The sequence below is a fragment of the Chiloscyllium plagiosum genome, unplaced genomic scaffold (assembly GCF_037043375.1).
Source record: "Chiloscyllium plagiosum isolate Xiang-an unplaced genomic scaffold, Cpla_swu_hap1 HiC_scaffold_23, whole genome shotgun sequence".
NCBI classification, from domain to species: Eukaryota; Metazoa; Chordata; class Chondrichthyes; order Orectolobiformes; family Hemiscylliidae; genus Chiloscyllium; species Chiloscyllium plagiosum.
Genome location: NW_028270161.1, coordinates 30,851,045 through 30,871,041, shown reverse-complemented (window position 1 = coordinate 30,871,041; position 19,997 = coordinate 30,851,045). Strand labels below are relative to the sequence as shown.

The 19,997-nt window shown below is 40.4% G+C and overlaps 1 protein-coding gene across 8 annotated transcripts in view; it reads left to right on the top strand.

The window, feature by feature from the left end:
* cacna2d1 (calcium voltage-gated channel auxiliary subunit alpha2delta 1) overlaps window positions 1-19,997 on the top strand; it is a 692,512-nt gene that overhangs the window by 586,303 nt on the left and 86,212 nt on the right. For all 8 annotated transcript variants that reach the window (XM_087999530.1, XM_043713764.2, XM_043713767.2 and 5 more), the window contains 3 exons: window positions 856-932; window positions 7,158-7,218; window positions 9,899-9,996. In XM_087999530.1, the coding sequence (XP_087855656.1) occupies window positions 856-932; window positions 7,158-7,218; window positions 9,899-9,996 (236 nt within the window). The remainder of the gene's footprint in view (window positions 1-855; window positions 933-7,157; window positions 7,219-9,898; window positions 9,997-19,997) is intronic.

Genomic DNA, 19,997 nt, shown 5'->3' with positions numbered 1-19,997 from the left:
TGGTGTATCCTTTCCCACTGATCACTGAATAGGCTCAAGACAGAGCAAAGACAAAGGAAGATTGATGGCAGTGAACTCCCTCCAACAGCATTGACCCAGTACCAGGGGCTGGGACAGAACTCAGAGGCCATGGTGCAGATCCACAGCCAGGGTGCACAACCTGAGCATAATGGTCACCTCCCCTGCCACAAGAACAGTCACCCCTATCTCCCAAGCCAGGCAGTGTCTTCCTGTTCCCTTGTCCAAACACAGCTGCAAAATCCCATGACCCAAGTGAAGCAGCCTTGATGTCTGACCCAAGTACAACGATGCCATTACTGACTGTCCCCTGTCCCACATACAGTCATCTCCCCCATCTCCTGTCCTAGGCACAGCCATACCTACCATTTCCTGTCCCAGATACAGCCATCTCTCCCATTTCCTGTCCCAGACACACCATTTCCCCCCATTTCCTGTTCCAGGCATAACCATCTCCCCAATTTCCTGTTGTAGATACAGCCATCTTCTCCAACTCCTGTCCTAGTCATAGCCACCTCCTGCCACCCCATTCCCAATTCATCCCCAACTGTTAATTATTCGGCCTGATGTAACCCCCCCCCCCCCACACCCCCCAATCCCAGGAGCTACATACTGTTAAAGGTGCAAATAGTAGTCTTCTTTGAATGTTAAACATAGCAAATCTGGCAGCCGTATTGATCAACCAAAATGATTGGCTAACTGTTGGCAGTGTGAAGGAATTGTGCTGGAGCCATTGATGGCACTGGGCTCACCGTTGCAACCAGAACATCTTTTATTCATAAATTTAATCCACCAAAGTCCACAGGTTATGTGATTATATCTATCTGTTTTCCTCAGTTTGGCACTGGTTCTTCCGCCATACGGTTCCCACTACATCAAAGCCAAACTGGATGAGGTTATCACCCAGGCGCGGCGTAAGTATTGGGAAGGGTGGAAGCTGATCTGGAAATGCATGCCAGAAAAGAGCAAAGTATTGATTCTGTAAAATCATAAAAAGATCTTAAGCTATTATATTCATAGTGTTTAAAACAGTAAGAGGCAGATTCTTAGATAGATGTCATCATAGTGGAAAGCAATGATTCTAAAGCAACAGAGAAACAAACATGCAAGGATGTAAAACGACTGCATGGTTTGAATCTGTAAGAGTGATCATTTTCTTTCTTTGTCAAAGTTCCATTAATGAATATGCACAATTTCGCTTATCATGTAATTTTAGAATCATTGTACAGCTGTACCTTCTGGTTCTATGCATCCATTAAAAGGTCTGTTTATTTCTTGTGATAATTTTTTTTCTATGTAATTGTATAACAGTATAAATAATTTGATATTAGCATTAGATAGAAACCTGCCATTGATTTAGCATTTGGCCCAGATTTTGCAGTAGAATAGTAATCAGTCTATGGTGCACATTATTAAAAAAGAGTAAATCAGGCAGCAACTTCTAACACCAGGACATTTGTAGTTAAAGGTGGATATCAATAGATTGCTGTCAGCCATGTCCTGCTTCTTGACGAGCTTCACTATACCACTAACTCACTGACAAATTTATTATTAACTTGATAAGGAAGGTGAAATTATGCTACTTAAGCACTAGATACTTAGTAAACATTCAAGTGTAAGTGAACTTTTAGTGGTGTGCTATGTCTTTAAAATCTTTTGACAATCCCTCTGGTACTGAAAATTAACTTTTACAAATGTGTACTTCCATTCTTTTTTCCCTGATGATTGTTGGCAATTTAGAAATAAATTATTCTTTATCTTTTTGTTCATTATCTCCTTAAATTACATCTATTTTTCTTTTCCTCTCTATTGTTTTTTAAACATGATTTTAAAAAAAATTGAATTCTGTATTCAAATTTACACTTTCAGTTTCAGACTCCAAAGTGGTACACTTCAGTAAAGATTCATCAATATGATTGAAGAGAGACATCATTGCTTGCCCTGCTGATGCAGATCACAAATTCCATGACATAAAGCCACTATGTTTGGATTGTTGATAACAACAAATCTGATTACAAGCACCCACGTAGTTTATGAGCAGTTGTAAGCATAATGGAAGGCTCGTACTGTTTGTTTCACAGCTGACCACAAAATCTGGGCCATTTTATTTTGAAATAGATGTTTCCCCTCAGTTAAGGTTATTTTTAAAGATAAATTGGATTTGGTTCTGAATAACCTTTGCTGAAGAAATACAGAAGTAATACAAGTCTCACCCACCAACTTCCTTTGTGCTAGCTTTTCTTTTGCTATCTCACAACAGAAATCTTTATTGCACTTTAACATAAAAAAAGACAACATTAAAAAAATGACAATACACATCTCCATGGCTGGTATTGTCTTAAGCATGTGCTAATTATCCAAACCTTTTATATCCAGCATTTGGTACAGCATGCTATTTGTCTTGTTTTCTGAAGGCACCTTTATATTATGCTTGGCCAAACAAGAGACTCAGGCATCTTCAGTGTAAATGAGCAGTGAAACATTATAGTTGTAGGGCATCCAAAATCCAGCTTAGAAAGATTGAGTAAATGACCTTTTGGCCCGTGCATTTTCCTATCCTGTAACTCTGTACTATAAAGTTAGCAAATAGTATGTCATGTAGGTAAGACATGACTATTAACTGACCCATCTTTTTTTAATATACAAGAAGCTTATAAGATAATCACAAATTTAAGAATTTCAAATATTCTCACCATTCCTTTTTGTGCTGCATCCCTCTTCTTCAATCTATCTCCAACATCCCCTCATAAAAGGTGTACATGGGCAAAGATAGAACCCATAAGCCCAAGAAATGTATACATTTCATTGCTGACTACAAAAACATAACTCAAGAAAAGAAAATAAATTGTTTTAAAATCAGAAAGAAACCACAGGGAACTTCTTCACTTCCTTCTGTGCATTTGTGTCATTATGTTAAATGTTTGAATATCTCCAAAGAGGAGTCTTGTTCAGAGGATACTTTAATGACATTGGGCTAAGGCTGTGTGTTTGCCATGAAATTCTTGAAGTACCATCTGATTTCTACATTGCCTTGAGTCAAGACTATTGGGGTTGCTGGTTATGTGGCAACACATTTGCTCTTTGCCATTGATGAGAAAGATTGGAATTTACTTGGGGAGAAATGTAACTTAAGGTTTTCTATTTTAGAAACATAGGAAATAGGAGCAGGAGAAGCCTGTTTGGCTTTTTGAGACTGCTCCACTGTAAACTCTGATCATGGCTGATCATCCAACTCAGTCCCTTTTTCCCGCTTCCTCCCCCATATCCTTTGATTACTTTTAATGCACAAAGTAGATTCACCATTTGTTGGATCACAAATGCATAACTCCCAGTGAACACAACTTTTGCCATACATAATAGATCTAGTTGTAATGGGTGACTTAATTAATAACCTCCCACGAGGAGGTTGAACAGTTCATCCACTTTACCAACACCTTCCACCCCGACCTCAAATTTACCTGGACTGTCTCAGACTCCTCCCTCCCCTTCCTAGACCTCTCCGTTTCTATCTCGGGTGACCGAATCAACACGGACATTTACTATAAACTGACCGACTCCCACAGCTACCTAGACTACACCTCCTCCCACCCTGCCCCCTGTAAAAATGCCATCCCATATTCCCAATTCCTCCATCTCCGCCGCATCTGCTTCCAGGAGGACCAGTTCCAATACCGAACAACCCAGATGGTATTGGAACTGGTCCTTCTACAAAGACTGCAATTTCCCCCCAGACGTGGTTGACGATGCTCTCCACTGCATCTCCTCCACTTCCCGCTCCTCTGCCCTTGAGCCCCACCCCTCCAATCGCCACCAGGACAGAACCCCACTGGTCCTCACCTACCACCCCACCAACCTCCATATACAACATATCATCCGTCGTCATTTCCACCACCTCCAAATGGACCCCACCACCAGGGATATATTTCCCTCCCCTCCCCTATCAGTGTTCCGAAAAGACCACTCCCTCCGTGACTCCCTCGTCAGGTCCACATCCCCCACCAACCCAACCTCTACTCTCGGCACCTTCCCCTGCAACCGCAAGAAATGCAAAACTTGCGCCCACACCTCCCCCCTTACTTCCCTCCAAGGCCACAAGGGATCCTTCCATATCCGCCACAAATTCACCTGCACCTCCACACACATCATTTACTGCATCCGCTGCACCCGGTGTGGCCTCCTCTATATTGGGGAGACAGGCCGCCGACTTGCGGAACGTTTCAGAGAACACCTCTGGGACACCTGGCCCAACCAACCCAACCACCCCGTGGCTCAACACTTCAACTCCCCCTCCCACTCCACCAAGGACATGCAGGTCCTTGGACTCCTCCATCACCAGACCATAGCAACACGACGGCTGGAGGAAGAGCACCTCATCTTCTGCCTAGGAACCCTCCAACCACAAGGAAAGAACTCAGATTTCTCCAGTTTCCTCATTTCCCCTTCCCCCACCTTGTCTCAGTCCCAACCCTTGAACTTAGCACCACCTTCCTAACCTGCAATCTTCTTCCTGAGCTCTCCGCCCCCACCCCCACTCCGGCTTATCACCCTCACCTTAACCTCCTTCCACCTATCGCATTTCGAACGCCCCTCCCCCAAGTCCCTCCTCCCTACCTTTTATCTTAGTCTGCTAGGCACACTTTCCTCATTCCTGAAGAAGGGCTCATGCCCGAATAATCAATTCTCCTGCTCCTTGGATGCTGCCTGACCTGCTGCGCTTTTCCAGCAACACATTTTCAGTGACTTAATTAATATGCCTTAAAGCAGGAGTGGAGGCTGCTGAAAGAAAGGCCACAGTACGTTTTATCGCTGTGGGCTTAACTAAAGCAGATGTGTTCTTCCTCCCAGATCATAAATAAATTCTGATGCAATGTCAGTGTTTTTTGAGTTACATTTTTAGCAAATGACTACAGATGCTGGAATCTACTGAAATCAAGAAATCCTGGCGATCTGAGCAGATCAGACAGCATCTATGGAGAGACAGCAAGCTAATGTTTCGAGTCAAGATGACTTTTCATCAGAGCTGAAGTGAAGTGTGGAGGGAACAGCATTTATGCTGTAGATTGGAGCAGGGGTAGTGATGGGGTTGTGGGTGTAGAGTGCTGATGGAAAAAAGATGTTGATAGTCTGGCAGGAGACACACCATTGTTCTGCTATTCTCACATTTGGATCACTTAATCTGAGCTATCATTGTCATTTCTCCATCAAAACCAAACACCCACTACCCCAACACTCCTTCTCCCCCCACAAATGAGAGGATAAATACTGTCCCCTCCAACTTCACTTCAGCTCTGATGAAGAATCATCTAGACTCAAAATGTTAACTTGCTGTCTCTCCTTTGATGCTGTCTGACCCATTGTGATCTCCAGCGTTTGTTGTTTTTAGTCATGCCATATAGCTCTGTGTGTCATATGTTTTATCCAACTGACAGTCTGCAACCTAGAGTTTGCTTTGTTATCACACCTCAACAGCAACATTTAAATGAACCTCAGAAATAAAATTAGTTTGAGCTGCAAGTTGGATTTCTCCCTTTCTTCAAATTTAAGGTGCCATTTACTAATTAATATGATTTAATAGTAGCAATGTAATAATCTCTAGCATATGGCTAAATTTAATTCGCACCAAGTTAACTAAGTTTCCCCATCAGTGTTCTTGATCTGTTTGGGCTCTGCATTTCTATTCGTTAAGAGGACATCCAATCTAACCTCTGGCCTTGACAATTGTTGCTCTGGTCATGCCTGGGAACTAATCTGCTTTGCATTAGTATTTCCTTTATTTTAAATGTAAATGCTGTAGTTGTGAGGGTTGGTTAGCTCGGTAGTCTGGACAGCTGGTTTACAATGTGGAGAAATGACAACAGCATGCGTTCAGTTCCCATGTTGGCTGAGGTTACCACAAAGGCCCCTCGCCTGAGACTTGGTAACCCCTAGGTTAAATTGTTGACTGATGACAGAGCAGCTGTATAGTTTGGTAGGACTATGGCAACTTTACCTGCTAGTATCACACTTACGTCATCAGCAACTATAGAGTTTCAAAATGCATTTATAGAATTTTGTAAGTTCAGAAGAAAGATCAGATGTGATTCGAACAGCAACTCCTTAGGAGATTGTGGATCCATACATTTACTTCTTCACTGTATGGGCCTTAATGCTTGATTGTATACTTGCAAAGAACTAGGTTTTAATTTGATGCATTTATTCTCTAAGCCCATAGAAAATAATATTGACTATTATCTAAGGAAACAAGTTTTCTAAAAATTTGAAATATGAAAATAACAAGATGTAATGATGTGCAACAATAAGGAGAGATGTGCAGCATATGCTCAGCACTTTCTGTTGTTTCCTTTGTATCTCAACCATTCCTTCATTTTATTGAGGAATATTCAGGAAAGATAATGGCCCTTCACTTCTCAAGGGGTTACAAAGCTTCTTGTTATATTTAGTGCTGTGCATGATATTATCTGAGCCCAGGTCCTTATTTATAACCAGACTTGTATTATCTCTGTGTTGACATACATATATTGCTCAGTAAACAGACCTTTAAATGATACAGCTTCTTGAAGGCAGCGTTAATGGTGATCACATACAGTTTTCAGTCTGCAAGCGAGTGTGTCTTTTTCAGACTTCTACTGTGCATTAAGTTTCCCAGTATAGCACAATATTTTTATTCAAGCACTCATTGAATAAAATATTGTTTATAATCCCTTCTACTTGACCCTTTTTCCTGTTCCCTGCTTTCTCTTTCTGATGGATTCTGACAGCCAAACGCAAGGGCAAGTATCTTTTTGTTGGTCAATTTCCTTGTTGTATTGTCTTTAGATTATACTGTAATGCACTAGTGCTCCTATCCCTATCGAATATTCTTCTGTGTTTATTGTATCTGATCTATATCTATTAGCTCATGGTGTCCATTACCATTACATTAATAGCTTTAGCACTTTTTGTTTACACGAATTACTGCCTGCTGCCTGTGTATTTTCTATAATTCGGCACTTTGTGGAAAAAAAAATTAGTTGGTGACTAATTATTTTTGCTATTTTGGTAAGAGAAATTCTGTTCAAACTTTTCCATGTCAAAGGTCTGGCTATCTAAGAGGCACAAACAGACGTAATAATGAACATTTAACAATTGTTTCTTTTCAGACTTAGAATCAATACTGCCCGATAACTTCGACACAACAGGATATGTATTTCTCGCCCCAAGGTAGCTCTGTTTAATGCTTTATTGTAAGAGTGCATGTAAAGCATGACTGTTTGTGGACAGAGGGTCTATGATTTGCTGTGAGTTGCGAGCTTCTGGCACTGGGGAAAAAAGAGCGCTTTGAGAGGTGTCCAGATTGGTGTCAGCTTTGGGAAATCTCTGGATTTTGGACTAGACTTAAAAATGCTGAAGTTGGCCTGCGGTCAAGAGCTTCCTTTTCTGATGTGTTTCTGATCTCACCCATTTCAGCTGTATTCAAGAGGTTTATGTCCTAAGTACATTTCGCACAGGCAATGAGCATTTTCTTAGTCATTCACTGATTTCTCAATGTTCACCACATTTCCACATTTACTCATTTTGGGCAACAACAATGTCTTGAGGGCCTGGGAACTATTTAAAATATGCCGTGTTTTTGAATATCCTAATTTGAATTACTCCATAAATATTGATTGAACTAAAAATGTTCCCTGAATATTGATTAATTATATTAAGGGCATTTGTTCACAGTATATTTTTAGTCACTGATATACCAAGACAAAGGAGGCTGTTGTTGTTGTGAAATGAAGTCCTAACATCACTGTTAGTTTTATTGAACATTTCAATGAAGTTCACAATCTTAAAAAAAGCACAAGAAAATGCAAACAGGAATAAATAAAAACAAATATAAGGATTTAAAACAGAGAAGTAAATCTAAATTTAAATTCAAGAGCAGTTAATCAGAAAAGAAAGGAGAAGTAAAGCATATCTTTGAAGAATATTCAGGCATAATTTTAAAAAGTGACAGCTGTATGATAGTCTAGAATGCTCATCCACAGTCTGAACTTTGAGAGTACAGGTAAACATTTTTCTGGGCCATTTGCTAAAATTACCACAAAGATGTTTCAGTACTTGGCTAGTTAACACCTGAAACTAAGAAAGGTTACCGTTACAAATGGGACATTCATCACAATGTGACAGAATCAGCAGGGGCTCTTGTGGTGTGATGGTAGTGCTCTTACCTCTGAGTCAGGAGGCTGAGGTTCAAGTCCCACCTGCACCAAAGTTATGTCATAATATCACTGAATTGTTACGATTTGCTTGTACTGCACGCAAAACAAAACTTTTCACTGTACTTAAGTACATGTGACAACAATAAATCAATAAAATCAAAACCGGTTGATGGAAAAAATATCCACAGAATCAGCAGTGTGCATAAAGCCTATAAATGTGACAACTCCACTGCTCTGAAGTAATAAAAACCAAAGGCGTTACAGCAAAATTGAGATTCTTCCACAACAAAACATGCACTAATTTATATATATTTTAGAAATGAATTTGCTTCAAGATACATATTGAATCAATTTTCCCAATTATTGATATTTAAACTGCAGAATTGCTGAAACAAAACATTTAAATTGGCAGCACATGAACCTCTGTAACCAAACAAAAATCTAAATTATGTTCACAAATGCCTTGCATTGAATAATGATACTCTATGGCAGAATTTTTTTTATCACTTAGTTCAAATGTATTCCATTTCTAACTTGCAGTAGAACTGGTCACTAAATCAGGAAGAGCATCATACTATGCAGCAGATGGAATAAAAATGAGTCTGTAAATATGAGAAATGTATATTTGGAAACCCTGCTATTAATTGCTGTTGTTTCATGCTCCAGTTTAACTTCTTTTCATAATTTGGCATAAACAAGAAATAGAATGGATTTTCTTTTGTTGGAATGTACTGTAATACAGTAGCTGGAGTCTTGGCAGATTTTACATATTGGCTTCTGTTGTGGAAATGTGTTCTCTGTTATTCAATGATAGCTGATATGTTAAGTGGAAACTTCACAACTTTTCCCTCACACAAAGCAAATGAATTTTTGGCAGAGATAATTAGGGCTCTTATGTCAGTCAAATGAGTCAGTTTGCTACAAACATGAACCAAAACCACCCAGGTCTTCATCTCAGCTCTGTGTTGAATCAGCTGATCCTATCTCCTGTTTGGCTGTACCAACCAATACATAATATCGAACTAAGAATGGTGAGAATGGGCCAGACCCCAGCTCCAGTCCATTATCAAGTTTCTCCTATTGGAAATGAGTTGCAAAGGGATGAGGGCAGTATTGACCACACTGTTGTACTCTCCATGAATGGTGCATTGACTACCTAGCTTCAATCATGAAGTGACCCCGTGGTTAAGATATTTATTACTGATGCTTGATGACCTGCAATTGAACATAAGTCATTAGGAAAGGAAGGGAACTGAAGTTGGATTGGCGAATGTAAATTTTAATTATAAACACATTTTGTGATAGTCATTGGGTTGACAACAGATTGCATAATCAGATAAAACAGAAAGACAAAGGGAATGACAGCATTTAATGAAAGTAGACATTGTTATAAATTTGAAGGAAGAGAATAGATTTTCTTCTGACCTACTTAAATATGATTCGTTGGCAATTAGGAATTTTCCAAGAATGGTTAACACCTTTCGAATCCAGCCTTGATGGTGTTGTTTGGTAGTCAGTGAAGTTTACGTGCTTTTGCAGGTTGCTGTGCCCTGTGTGCTGTGGTGTGTAGAGCCAAGTCCTCTTCCTGTGTGTTGCTGCCACCATGTGGTTGTACATTTTCTTCTCACAGTGACCGTGTTTGTTTACATATAGGAAGGCTGTTATAGTGTGAATGTGTTAACAATGCCTTTCAGGGAATACTGTAATGGGCTCACTCCTTCAAGCAACAACACATCATTCCTTGAGAACTTTATTAACATTATCGACCGGCAAACTCCAAATTCTCCAGAATGTAAGTATCATTCTCCCTTGTCGTTTTTGATATATATCGTTTCAAATTTTCAAAGTGCTTTTGTGGAAATTGAGAATAAACATTCACTGTAAGGTCACAATGAGTGTAAAAGAGAAAGGGAGAAGATAGTTGATAAAGTAATGGTTAGATAAAACTGAGCCTAGGTTTAGAGCATGTAGAGGAGGGAGAAAGAAGAGAGCCATTGTGTACAATGTCTTTCATTTTCAGACGTGTAAACAGTCCTGGCTGATGATTTCAAGCACAGCAGTATGGCAGTGGATTCCTTTCTTATAGATTTTTGGATTGGAATTGCAGGAACTGACTTAGGCACATTTAGATGACATCTTGCGACTATATTAAAGAATGAACCAACTAATTAAATTCAGAAAGCTGATTGCATGTTGCACTGAACAGACAGATACTCGTCTAACATTAGGCAGGTAATCCTGCCTGCAACTCAAGCATGAAAGAACAATTCATTTTGAATTATGACAGCGCATCAGTTCTGAAGAAATATTCACTCCAAACACCTGCCATACAAGTTTGATTCTACCCCATTAATATATACTTGGAATTCTAAAAAGAAAATGTCCTAGCCTGCAGTGCTAATGTAGCAGAATTGGACATAATGGATCTATCACTCCAGCAGTAGGAGCACAGAGTCAAGTTACCTCCTGGCTCCATAAACTGGACCTGGAGAAACATTGACCGGAGAGATAAATGTTCATCTCAGGGTGATAGAGGTCCTTGAGTGGTGGACTGGGCAACATTGATATGAGAGGGGGTGCTGTTGGCTGGACAAGTGAGCTGAACTCAAGAGCAGCCTTCCCGCACTGGCACTGCACTGCAGTTTCATAAGTGAAACCAAAAGCATCCCTCTTGCCTTCACTCATCCACCCTCTTCACTCCCCAAACATTCCACATGCACCATCCTTGCTATCCCCATTACCTCATTGCCACTCTACCTGCCTCCAAACATCGAAAGTCCCTAATGCCAACTCTTAACCCTCAATGCTCATATCTGACATGATCAAACCTCAGGAGCCATATTGATATCATTATGTATCTATTGATGTCATTGCTATGAATAAATACATTCAATACATCAATATACTTTAAACTAATTTCTAATGAAATTGAGTATTTGTATTCAACATAGTTTGATACTGTTAACAGTTCTTTGACAACCTGGCAGCTCTAGGGGTTTATACGTGTGTTTGGCACATTCTTGACTTAGTTGTCTACGTCCTGCAATCCCAAGAGGCATAACCACCCACCTCCCCCAGAGCACCTCACATTCTCCTGTCACTCCCTCTTCCAAGTGGCACAGGACCGAATCCAAAAGGTTGCCTCACCTGTACCTGGGCATCTAAAACGTTTCACTGAAACAGATGTAGTATATTATGTGTACTCCAATCGGATTTAAATTGAAACAGCTATCTCCAGGAACCCATGCATGAAGCTCAGGATGTCCAGAAGCATGTCCCTGCAAAATTGGAGATGTGGGCACTGATTCCAGGGGAATGTCACAGGTTTTATTATGGTGGAAAGGTTACCAGATGTGGTGAAAGTCTTGGCCAATGTTGCTACTCTTTTTAAAGCTCCTCGCAGGAATGACATTCATTAAAGCAATTCTTCACAGCCAGTTGATAGAAAATGAGATGTAAAGTGCCACTTCAGAAAATTAGGCTTTTTTTGAATTTCCTAGAATTGTTGTACCTATATACAAAATATGACAGATGTATCAAGTGAAGGATCATCACTGACTGACTGACTGAATTTTGAATGGAATTTATCAATACACTGATTTTCTGGATGCCTTTCAATCAAGGGAACTGATTTTGTTTATAGGTACAATTCCAGGAACCTCAAAAAATGCATAATTTTCCAGTGTGGTATGTTACATCTCAGCATATTTTCTACCAACTGCTTATGAAAAATTGCTTTAATGAATATCATTCCTGTGAGGAGCATTAGAAAGAGTAGCAACACTGATCGAAGCTTTCCCCATGTCTGAATACCTCAGAAGTTATAATAACCATTGTAGATGGTTATGCTGACTTGCACCAGTAATTTAGTCATCTGGCTATACCCTTTTGCCAAGAAATAGATATGCTTTCACAAAAGCTTGTATGTAAATCTAGCCTTCAGCAGTTAAAATCATGGATTAAGCTGACAGTTGCAAGGAGGAGGGAAAGAAGTCCAAAATTTTCCAGATTGTATTTATTTTTAGACGTTTTTGAGAGTAAGCATTGCTAACATGGCTAGTGCTTATTGTCCACCACTAATTGCCCATGGGAAGATAACCCTGGTCTGACTTCTTGGACCCCTGCAGTCTGTGTGATAGACTGTGTGCAGTCTGTCCTTTAAACGTTATGAATCTGGAACTCTCACCCCAAACTGGTGAGGGCAGTCAGTTGATCAGTGTATTCAAAGTTAAGATCATTAGTTGTTTTTTGATATGCAGGGAATTACATGAGATAAAAATTGGGCAGAAAAGTTGAGTTCATGTCATAGTCAGCTTAATGAATTGTGAAGCATCCTTGAAGAGTCGGAAAGCCTACTCTTGCTCATGGTTCTTACATTATGTTAGGAATTCTGGGAATAATGCCCAGCAATAATGAAGAAATTCTAATATATGTCCAACTCAATACAGTGTGTGAATTAGTAGGGCACATAGAGGTGATAGTGTTTCCAGCACCTCCCACCATTGTCTTTCTAGCGTGTATGGGTTCTGCTGTTAAGGATTTGTTTAAGTGGCTGTATCCAGTGAATCACGTATGCAGAAATAAAGGGACTGGATATTTACAATGATGTTTGGGCTGCCAATCAAGTGGACTGTTTTGTCTTGGATAATGTTAAGCTTCTACCTTGCTTGGGTTATATATTGACTAGATCAAAGTTTGTGAGAAGATTTGTAGCTCGGGTGCTCGTTGCTGTGGTTCTGTTCGCCGAGCTGGAAGTTTTTGTTGCAAACGTTTCGTCCCCTGTCTAGGTGACATCCTCAGTGCTTGGGAGCCTCCTGTGAAGCGCTTCTGTGGTGTTTCCTCCAGCATTTATAGTGGCCTGTCCCTGCCGCTTCCGGTTGTCAGTTTCAGCTGTCCGCTGTAGTGGCCGGTATATTGGGTCCAGGTCTATGTGTTTGTTGATGGAGTTTGTGGATGAGTGCCAAGCTTCTAGGAATTCCCTGGCTGTTCTTTGTTTCGCTTGCCCTATAATGGTAGTGTTGTCCCAGTCAAATTCATGTTGCTTGTCGTCTGCGTGTGTGGCTACTAGGGATAGCTGGTCGTGTCGTTTCGTGGCTAGTTGATGTTTGTGGATGCGGATCGTTAGCTGTCTTCCTGTTTGTCCTATATAGTGTTTGTGCAGTCCTTGCATGGGATTTTGTACACTACGTTAGTTTACACCCATGCAAGGACTGCACAAACACTATATAGGACAAACAGGAAGACAGCTAACGATCCGCATCCACAAACATCAACTAGCCACGAAACGACACGACCAGCTATCCCTAGTAGTCACACACGCAGACGACAAGCAACATGAATTTGACTGGGACAACACTACCATTATAGGGCAAGCGAAACAAAGAACAGCCAGGGAATTCCTAGAAGCATGGCACTCATCCACAAACTCCATCAACAAACACATCGACCTGGACCCAATATACCGGCCACTACAGCGGACAGCTGAAACTGACAACCGGAAGCGGCAGGGACAGGCCACTATAAATGCCGGAGAAAACACCATAGAAGCGCTTCACAGGAGGCTCCCAAGCACTGAGGATGTCACCTAGACAGGGGACGAAACGTTTGCAACAAAAACTTCCAGCTCGGCAAACAGAACCACAGCATGTTGACTAGATTCTGAGAATATCGTACGGTATTCAGAATGTGTTACTGTGCCTACCAGCATCAATTTAACATCCAGTCAAAATGTTTGGCTAGATTGGAGTACACTTTGAACACACCCAGGAAAATTAATTGTCCTTTAAAGATTGAGAGATTGGTACTCTGGGCAGGTTGATCAAATATGTTGAAAGGTTTTCTTCCAGACTGACTGTTGTTGTTTAGAGACCATATTAAAAAAAAAATCCAAAGCCTGTGTATGTTGGACATCAGAACATAAGAACTCGGAGCAGGAGTAGGCATTTCAGCCCCTCGAGATCACTCCACTCTTCAATAAGATCATGGCTCATTTCATCTCAGCCTCAACTCACTTCCCTGACTATTCTCCATAACCCTTCAACCCATCACAAATGAAAAATCTGTCTATCTCCTCCTTACGTTTACTCAATGTACCGACATTCACTGTAATTTGGGGTAGTATGTTGCGGTTGTACAATATGAGGCCTCTTCTGGAGTACTGTGTGCAGTTCAGGTTGCCTAGCCATAGGAAGGATATTAAATTGGAGTGGGTTCAGAATAAAATTATGACGATGTTGCCGGGAATTGAGGATTTGAGTTATAAAAATAGACTGGATAGGCTGGGCCTTTTTCTTAGAAAATAGAACAATACAGCACAGAACTCGCCCTTCGGCCCTCAATGTTGCACTGACCTGTGAACTAATCTCAGCTTGTCCCCCTACACTATCCCAAAATCATCCATGTGCTTATCCAAGGATTGTTTAAATCTCCCTAATGTGGCTGAGTTAACTACATTGGCAGGCAGGGCATTCCATGCCCTTACCACTCTGAGTAAAGAACCTGCCTCTGACATCTGTCTTAAATCTATCCCCCCTCAATTTGGAGTTATGCCCCCTCGTACATGCTGACGTCATCATCCTAGGAAGAAGACTTTCACTGTCCACCCTGTCTAATCTGCTGATCATCTTGTATGTCTCTATCAAATCTCCTCTTAGCCGCCTACTTGCCAATGAGAACAGACCCAAATCTGTCAGCTGTTCTTCATAAGACCTTCCCTCCAGACCAGGCAACATCCTCGTAAATCTCCTCTACACCTTTTCCAATGCTTCCACATCCTTCGCGAAGTATGGCAACCAGAACTGTACACAATATTCCAAGTGTGGCCGCACTGGCATTTTGTATAGTTGCAGCATGATATTGTGGCTCCGGAACTCAATCCCTCAACCAATAAAACCTAACACACCGTATGCCTTCTTAACAGCACTATCCACCTGGGTGGCAACTTTCAGGGATCTATGTACATGGACTCCAAGATCCCTCTGCACATCCACACTACCAAGAATCTTTCCATTGACCTAGTACTCTGCCTTCCTGTTATTCTTCCCAAAGTGAATCACCTCACATTTAGCTGCATTGAACTCAATTTGCCACCTCTGAGCCCAATTCTGCAGTTTATCCAAGTCCCCCGCAACTTGTAACATTTTTCCAAATTGTCCACTACTCCACCGACTTTAGTGTCATCTGCAAATTTACTAATCCATCCACCTATGCCTGTGTCTAAGTCATTTATAAAAATGACAAACAGCAATGGTCCCAAAGCAGATCCTTATGGCACACCACTAGTAACTAGACTCCAGGCTGAATATTTTCCATCAACCACCACTCGCTGCTTTCTTACAGAAAGCCAGTTTCTAATCCAAACTGCTAAATCCTCCTCAATCCCATGCGCCTGCATTTTCTCCAACTACGTGGAACCTTATCAAAGACTTTACTGAGGTCCATGTACACCATGTCAACTGCCTTACCCTCATCTACATGCTTGGTCACCTTCTCAAAAAACTCAATGAGGTTTGTGAGACATGACCTGCCCATGTTGACTATCTGAAATCAAATTGTTGCTTGCTAGATGACTATAAATCCTATCTCTTATAATCCTTTCCAAAAACTCATCTCTACTGCCAGGGTCATCTCTACTGCCCTTCTTGAACAAGGGCACAACATTTGCAATCCTCCAATCCTCTGGTACTAAACCTGTAGACAATGATGACTCAAATAGCAAAGCCAAAGGCTCTGCTATCTCCTCCCTAGCTTCTCAGAATCCTCAGATAAATCCAATCCGGCCCAGGGGAATTTGTCTATTTTCACTCCTTCTAGAATTGACAATACCTCTTAGAAACTAACCTCGATCCTTTCTAGTCTAATATCTCGTATCTCCTTCTTCTCCTCTACAATGTTCTCCTTTTCCTGAGTGAAAACCGATGAGAAATGTTCATTTAGCACCTCTCCGATCTCCACAGGGTCCACACACAACTTCCCACTTCTGTCTTTGACTGGCCGTATTTCCTACCCTAGTCATCCTTTTATTTCTCACAGAAAGCTTTAGGGTTCTCCTTTATTCTATTTGCTAAGGACTGCTTGTGTCCTCTCTTTGCTCTTCTTAACTCTCTCTTTAAATCCTTCCTAGTAACTCTCCATCGCTTCATCTGAACCATCTTGTCTCATCAACACATAAGCCTCCTTCTTCCGCTTAACAAGAGATGCAATTTTTGTAGTAAACCACGGTTCCTTACCTTATTACTTCCTCCCTGCCTGACAGGGACATACCTATCAAGGACACACAATATCTGTTCCTTAAACTAGCTCCACATTTCCATTGTCTGCATCCCTTGCATTTTGCTACCCCATTTCACTGGAGCATTGGAATTGAGAGGTGACCATATAAAGGTTCATGAAATCACAAGGGGCATAGATAAGGTGAATAGCAAAGCTGTTTTCTTTAGGGTAGGGGAGTTCAAAACAGGGGGGCATACTTTAAGGTGAGAGAAGAAATATTTAAAAAGGACATGAGGGGCAATATTTTTAGAGAGAGTGGTTCATGTGTGGAATGAACTGCCAGAGGTAGTGATAGATGCAGGAATAGTTACAATATTTAAAAGGCATTTGGATAAGTACATAGGAAAGGTTTAGAAGGATATGGGCCAAATGCAGGCAAGTGGGACTAAATTAGTTTGGCAACATGGTCGGTTCTGACGAGTTGGACCAAAGGGTCTGTTTCCATGCTGTATGACTCTAGTGAATTCCACAATTCACAACCTTTTGAGAGAAGTAATTTCTCATCATCTGTGCTAAATCTGTGACACCTTATCCTGAAACTATAGCCTCTCATTCTAGATTGCCTCACATAAAGAAACGTTCTCTCTTCTACTTTGCTATTCCCCTTTAAGGTCTTAGATTTCTCAATTGCATCTCTTTTGTTCTTGTAAGCATGTAATTATAGGCCTAACTGCTCAAACTCTCTTCGTAAGATAAATCCCTCAACTCTGGAATCAGTCTAGTGAACCCCCATGAACTGTTTCCAATGCAACATCCCTCCTCAGGTTAGGGGACCAAAACTGTATGCAGTATTCCATGTGCTGTTTCACTAATGTCTTGTACAGTTGCAGCAATATTTCCCTATGTAATAACTTCACAGAGGCTAGAGTTCCATTACCAAGTTATCCTTTGTTTACACTTGGAAATCCTTGACTCTGGCACAGCCTCATCAGAGTCAGCACCCAGAGTGTCAGAACCTCTGACACACTCTTTTTATCAGTCAACTGGGGATACCTGATTGGACCGGATTAGCAGTCCCAATCAGGGAACTCATATTCTATGAGGTCCAGTTGACTGACTTCATTACAATCACTATATTCTACTTTTAACCTTCATTCTTTTACCAATATATGCCAAAATTCCATTTGCTTTCCTTATTACTTGCTATAGCTGCATACTAGGTTTCTGCAATTCAACCATAAGCACACCTAGAACCCTTGGCACCAAAGCAATCAGAGGTTTGTCTCCATTTAGATATTAAGTTGCCTCTCTATTCTTCCAACCAAAGTAAATAATTTTTCACTGATCCACGTTAAACTCTTATCTGCCTAATCTATCCATATCCATTTGTAAACTTTTTACTTATTTACTGCAGTTTACCTTCTCACATATTTTAGTGTCATCTGCAAATTTTGCCCTTTTATCCCTTCATCCAAGTCATTAATATAGATTGTAAATAGTTTTTAGGCTCAAAGACTGAACACTTAGCACCCCACTAGTTACATCTTGCCAAGCAGAGAGACCCATTTATCCTTACTCACTGCTTCCTGTTGGTAAATCAATCCTCTGTCCAAGCTAATAACTTACCCCTAAACTAATGGGATCTAACCTTGTGTAATAACCTTTTATGCACCATCTTATAAAATGCCTCCTGGAAGTCCAGATGCACCAGATTTACAGGGACCCCCCTTATCCAGATTGCTAGTTACATCTTCCAAAAACTCCAGCAAATAAGTCAAACGCAACTTACCCTTCATATAACCCCTGCTGACTTTGCTGGATTGTGTTTTGACTTTCCAAATATTCTGTTATTACTTCCTTAATACTGGTTTCCAACAATTCCCCTGATGACATGTTAAACTAACCAGTTTCTGCCTCTTACCTTTTTGAATAAGAGTGTTATGTTAGCACTTCTCCAATCCACTGGAGCTTTTTCTGCATCAAGGGAATCTTGGAATATTATAATCAAATGATCTACTATCTCTGCTGTCACTTCCTTTAAAACCCTGTTGTATAAATAAAACATCCTGTGTGGTCTGTGATTTCCTGAGACACAGTCTGCACTATGTTCTAAACTGTCATGTCTCTTTCAGTAGTCAATTGAATGAGGCCTAATGTTTACTCTTCCTATTAAAGGTCAGCTCGGTCTGTAATGTTGGATAATAAATGCTACCTAAATCAAATTAAGAGTTTGTGATTATGATGGAACTGCATATAAAACAGCAAGTGAGTTTTAATAAATATTTCATTATGTAGAAAGACTCCAAGTAAGTGTGAGACTTCTTTGTCTGCTTTTAAATAATTTAAATAAATTCTAAGGTAGAACTTGAAGTAGTTTTAAAACTGAGAAATTCTATTAAGATAAATGCCAAATAGCTGAAAACTTGGACTTATTTTAATTGATTCTTCAGCTTTGCTTATGATTTGAAATACAGAAAAAGCCATCACATTCATCATGGATGCAGCAATGCGGTTAGTGTATTGTGACCCACTGGAGCAACTGAGAGGGGAAGAGAGAGAGAGAATTCAGTGAGATGCTGAGATATAGGTCTGGGATAAAACAGGAAAAGTAGCAACTCTGCTCCGGAAAAAGAAATACTGAACTGAGTATAACTGACCTCAGGACGATGTTTTATTCCAATCAAACTTGCTCATCATATTTTTCTTTAGTGTGTAATTGAAAACATCACTCACAGTCTGCTACATCACCATTCTTTGAAGTATTGACCTTAATCCGAATATTTTTTTCCCTTCTAACCACTGGACTAGGCATTTCATCTGCAGAAGTGAAATTAGCATGAGTGATACATGCCATCACAAATCCATTTCATATCTTCATTGATAACATACAATTGGTACTTCCATATTTTGCTATTAAGAAATATGTTGCTGTTTCTCACTGTGCTAACAAGTACCCGGTTTCCAAGTAAGGAAACAAATTGGCCACAATGAATAATGGGAACTCAGCTATGGATGACCAAGCTCATGTAACCCAGTGAAAATGTAGCCTTACTTGGTCTTAGTTGCTTTGATCAATGCTGGACAGATCTGGAATAGCCTTAAACAGGCAAACAGACCGCAATAGCAAGTTTCCCCCATGCTGCAACTCACACCGGGAGGTTTGCTGTCATATTATGTCATGTTCTTCTATCTTCATTCATCTAGTGTAGCTTGTATGCAAATCTGTAGCATCCGTCATCTTGTGGTTTTTTTTTTAGTTATGATCAAATTGCTGAAGTGCAGATACTCTTCTGGATGTCACTTTTTTGAGGTTTTGCACTTATAATTTCAAGCACCTCGTCACTTGTCTTTATGGTCCTTGTATGGAACTTTTAGCATAGTTCTTGGCAGCTACATTTCATAGATGTGTTACAGTATCATTCAAAAGATGTAGGATGTAAATTCACAATGAAGTGGCAGTGAGGTAGAAATTGAAAGTAATGCCAAAGCATTGCAAAAACCTTGTAGAACACATACACGAAATTGGGTAAATCAAACCAAACAAGTTGCAAATCGATATAAATAAAATTAACCTAGATTAAT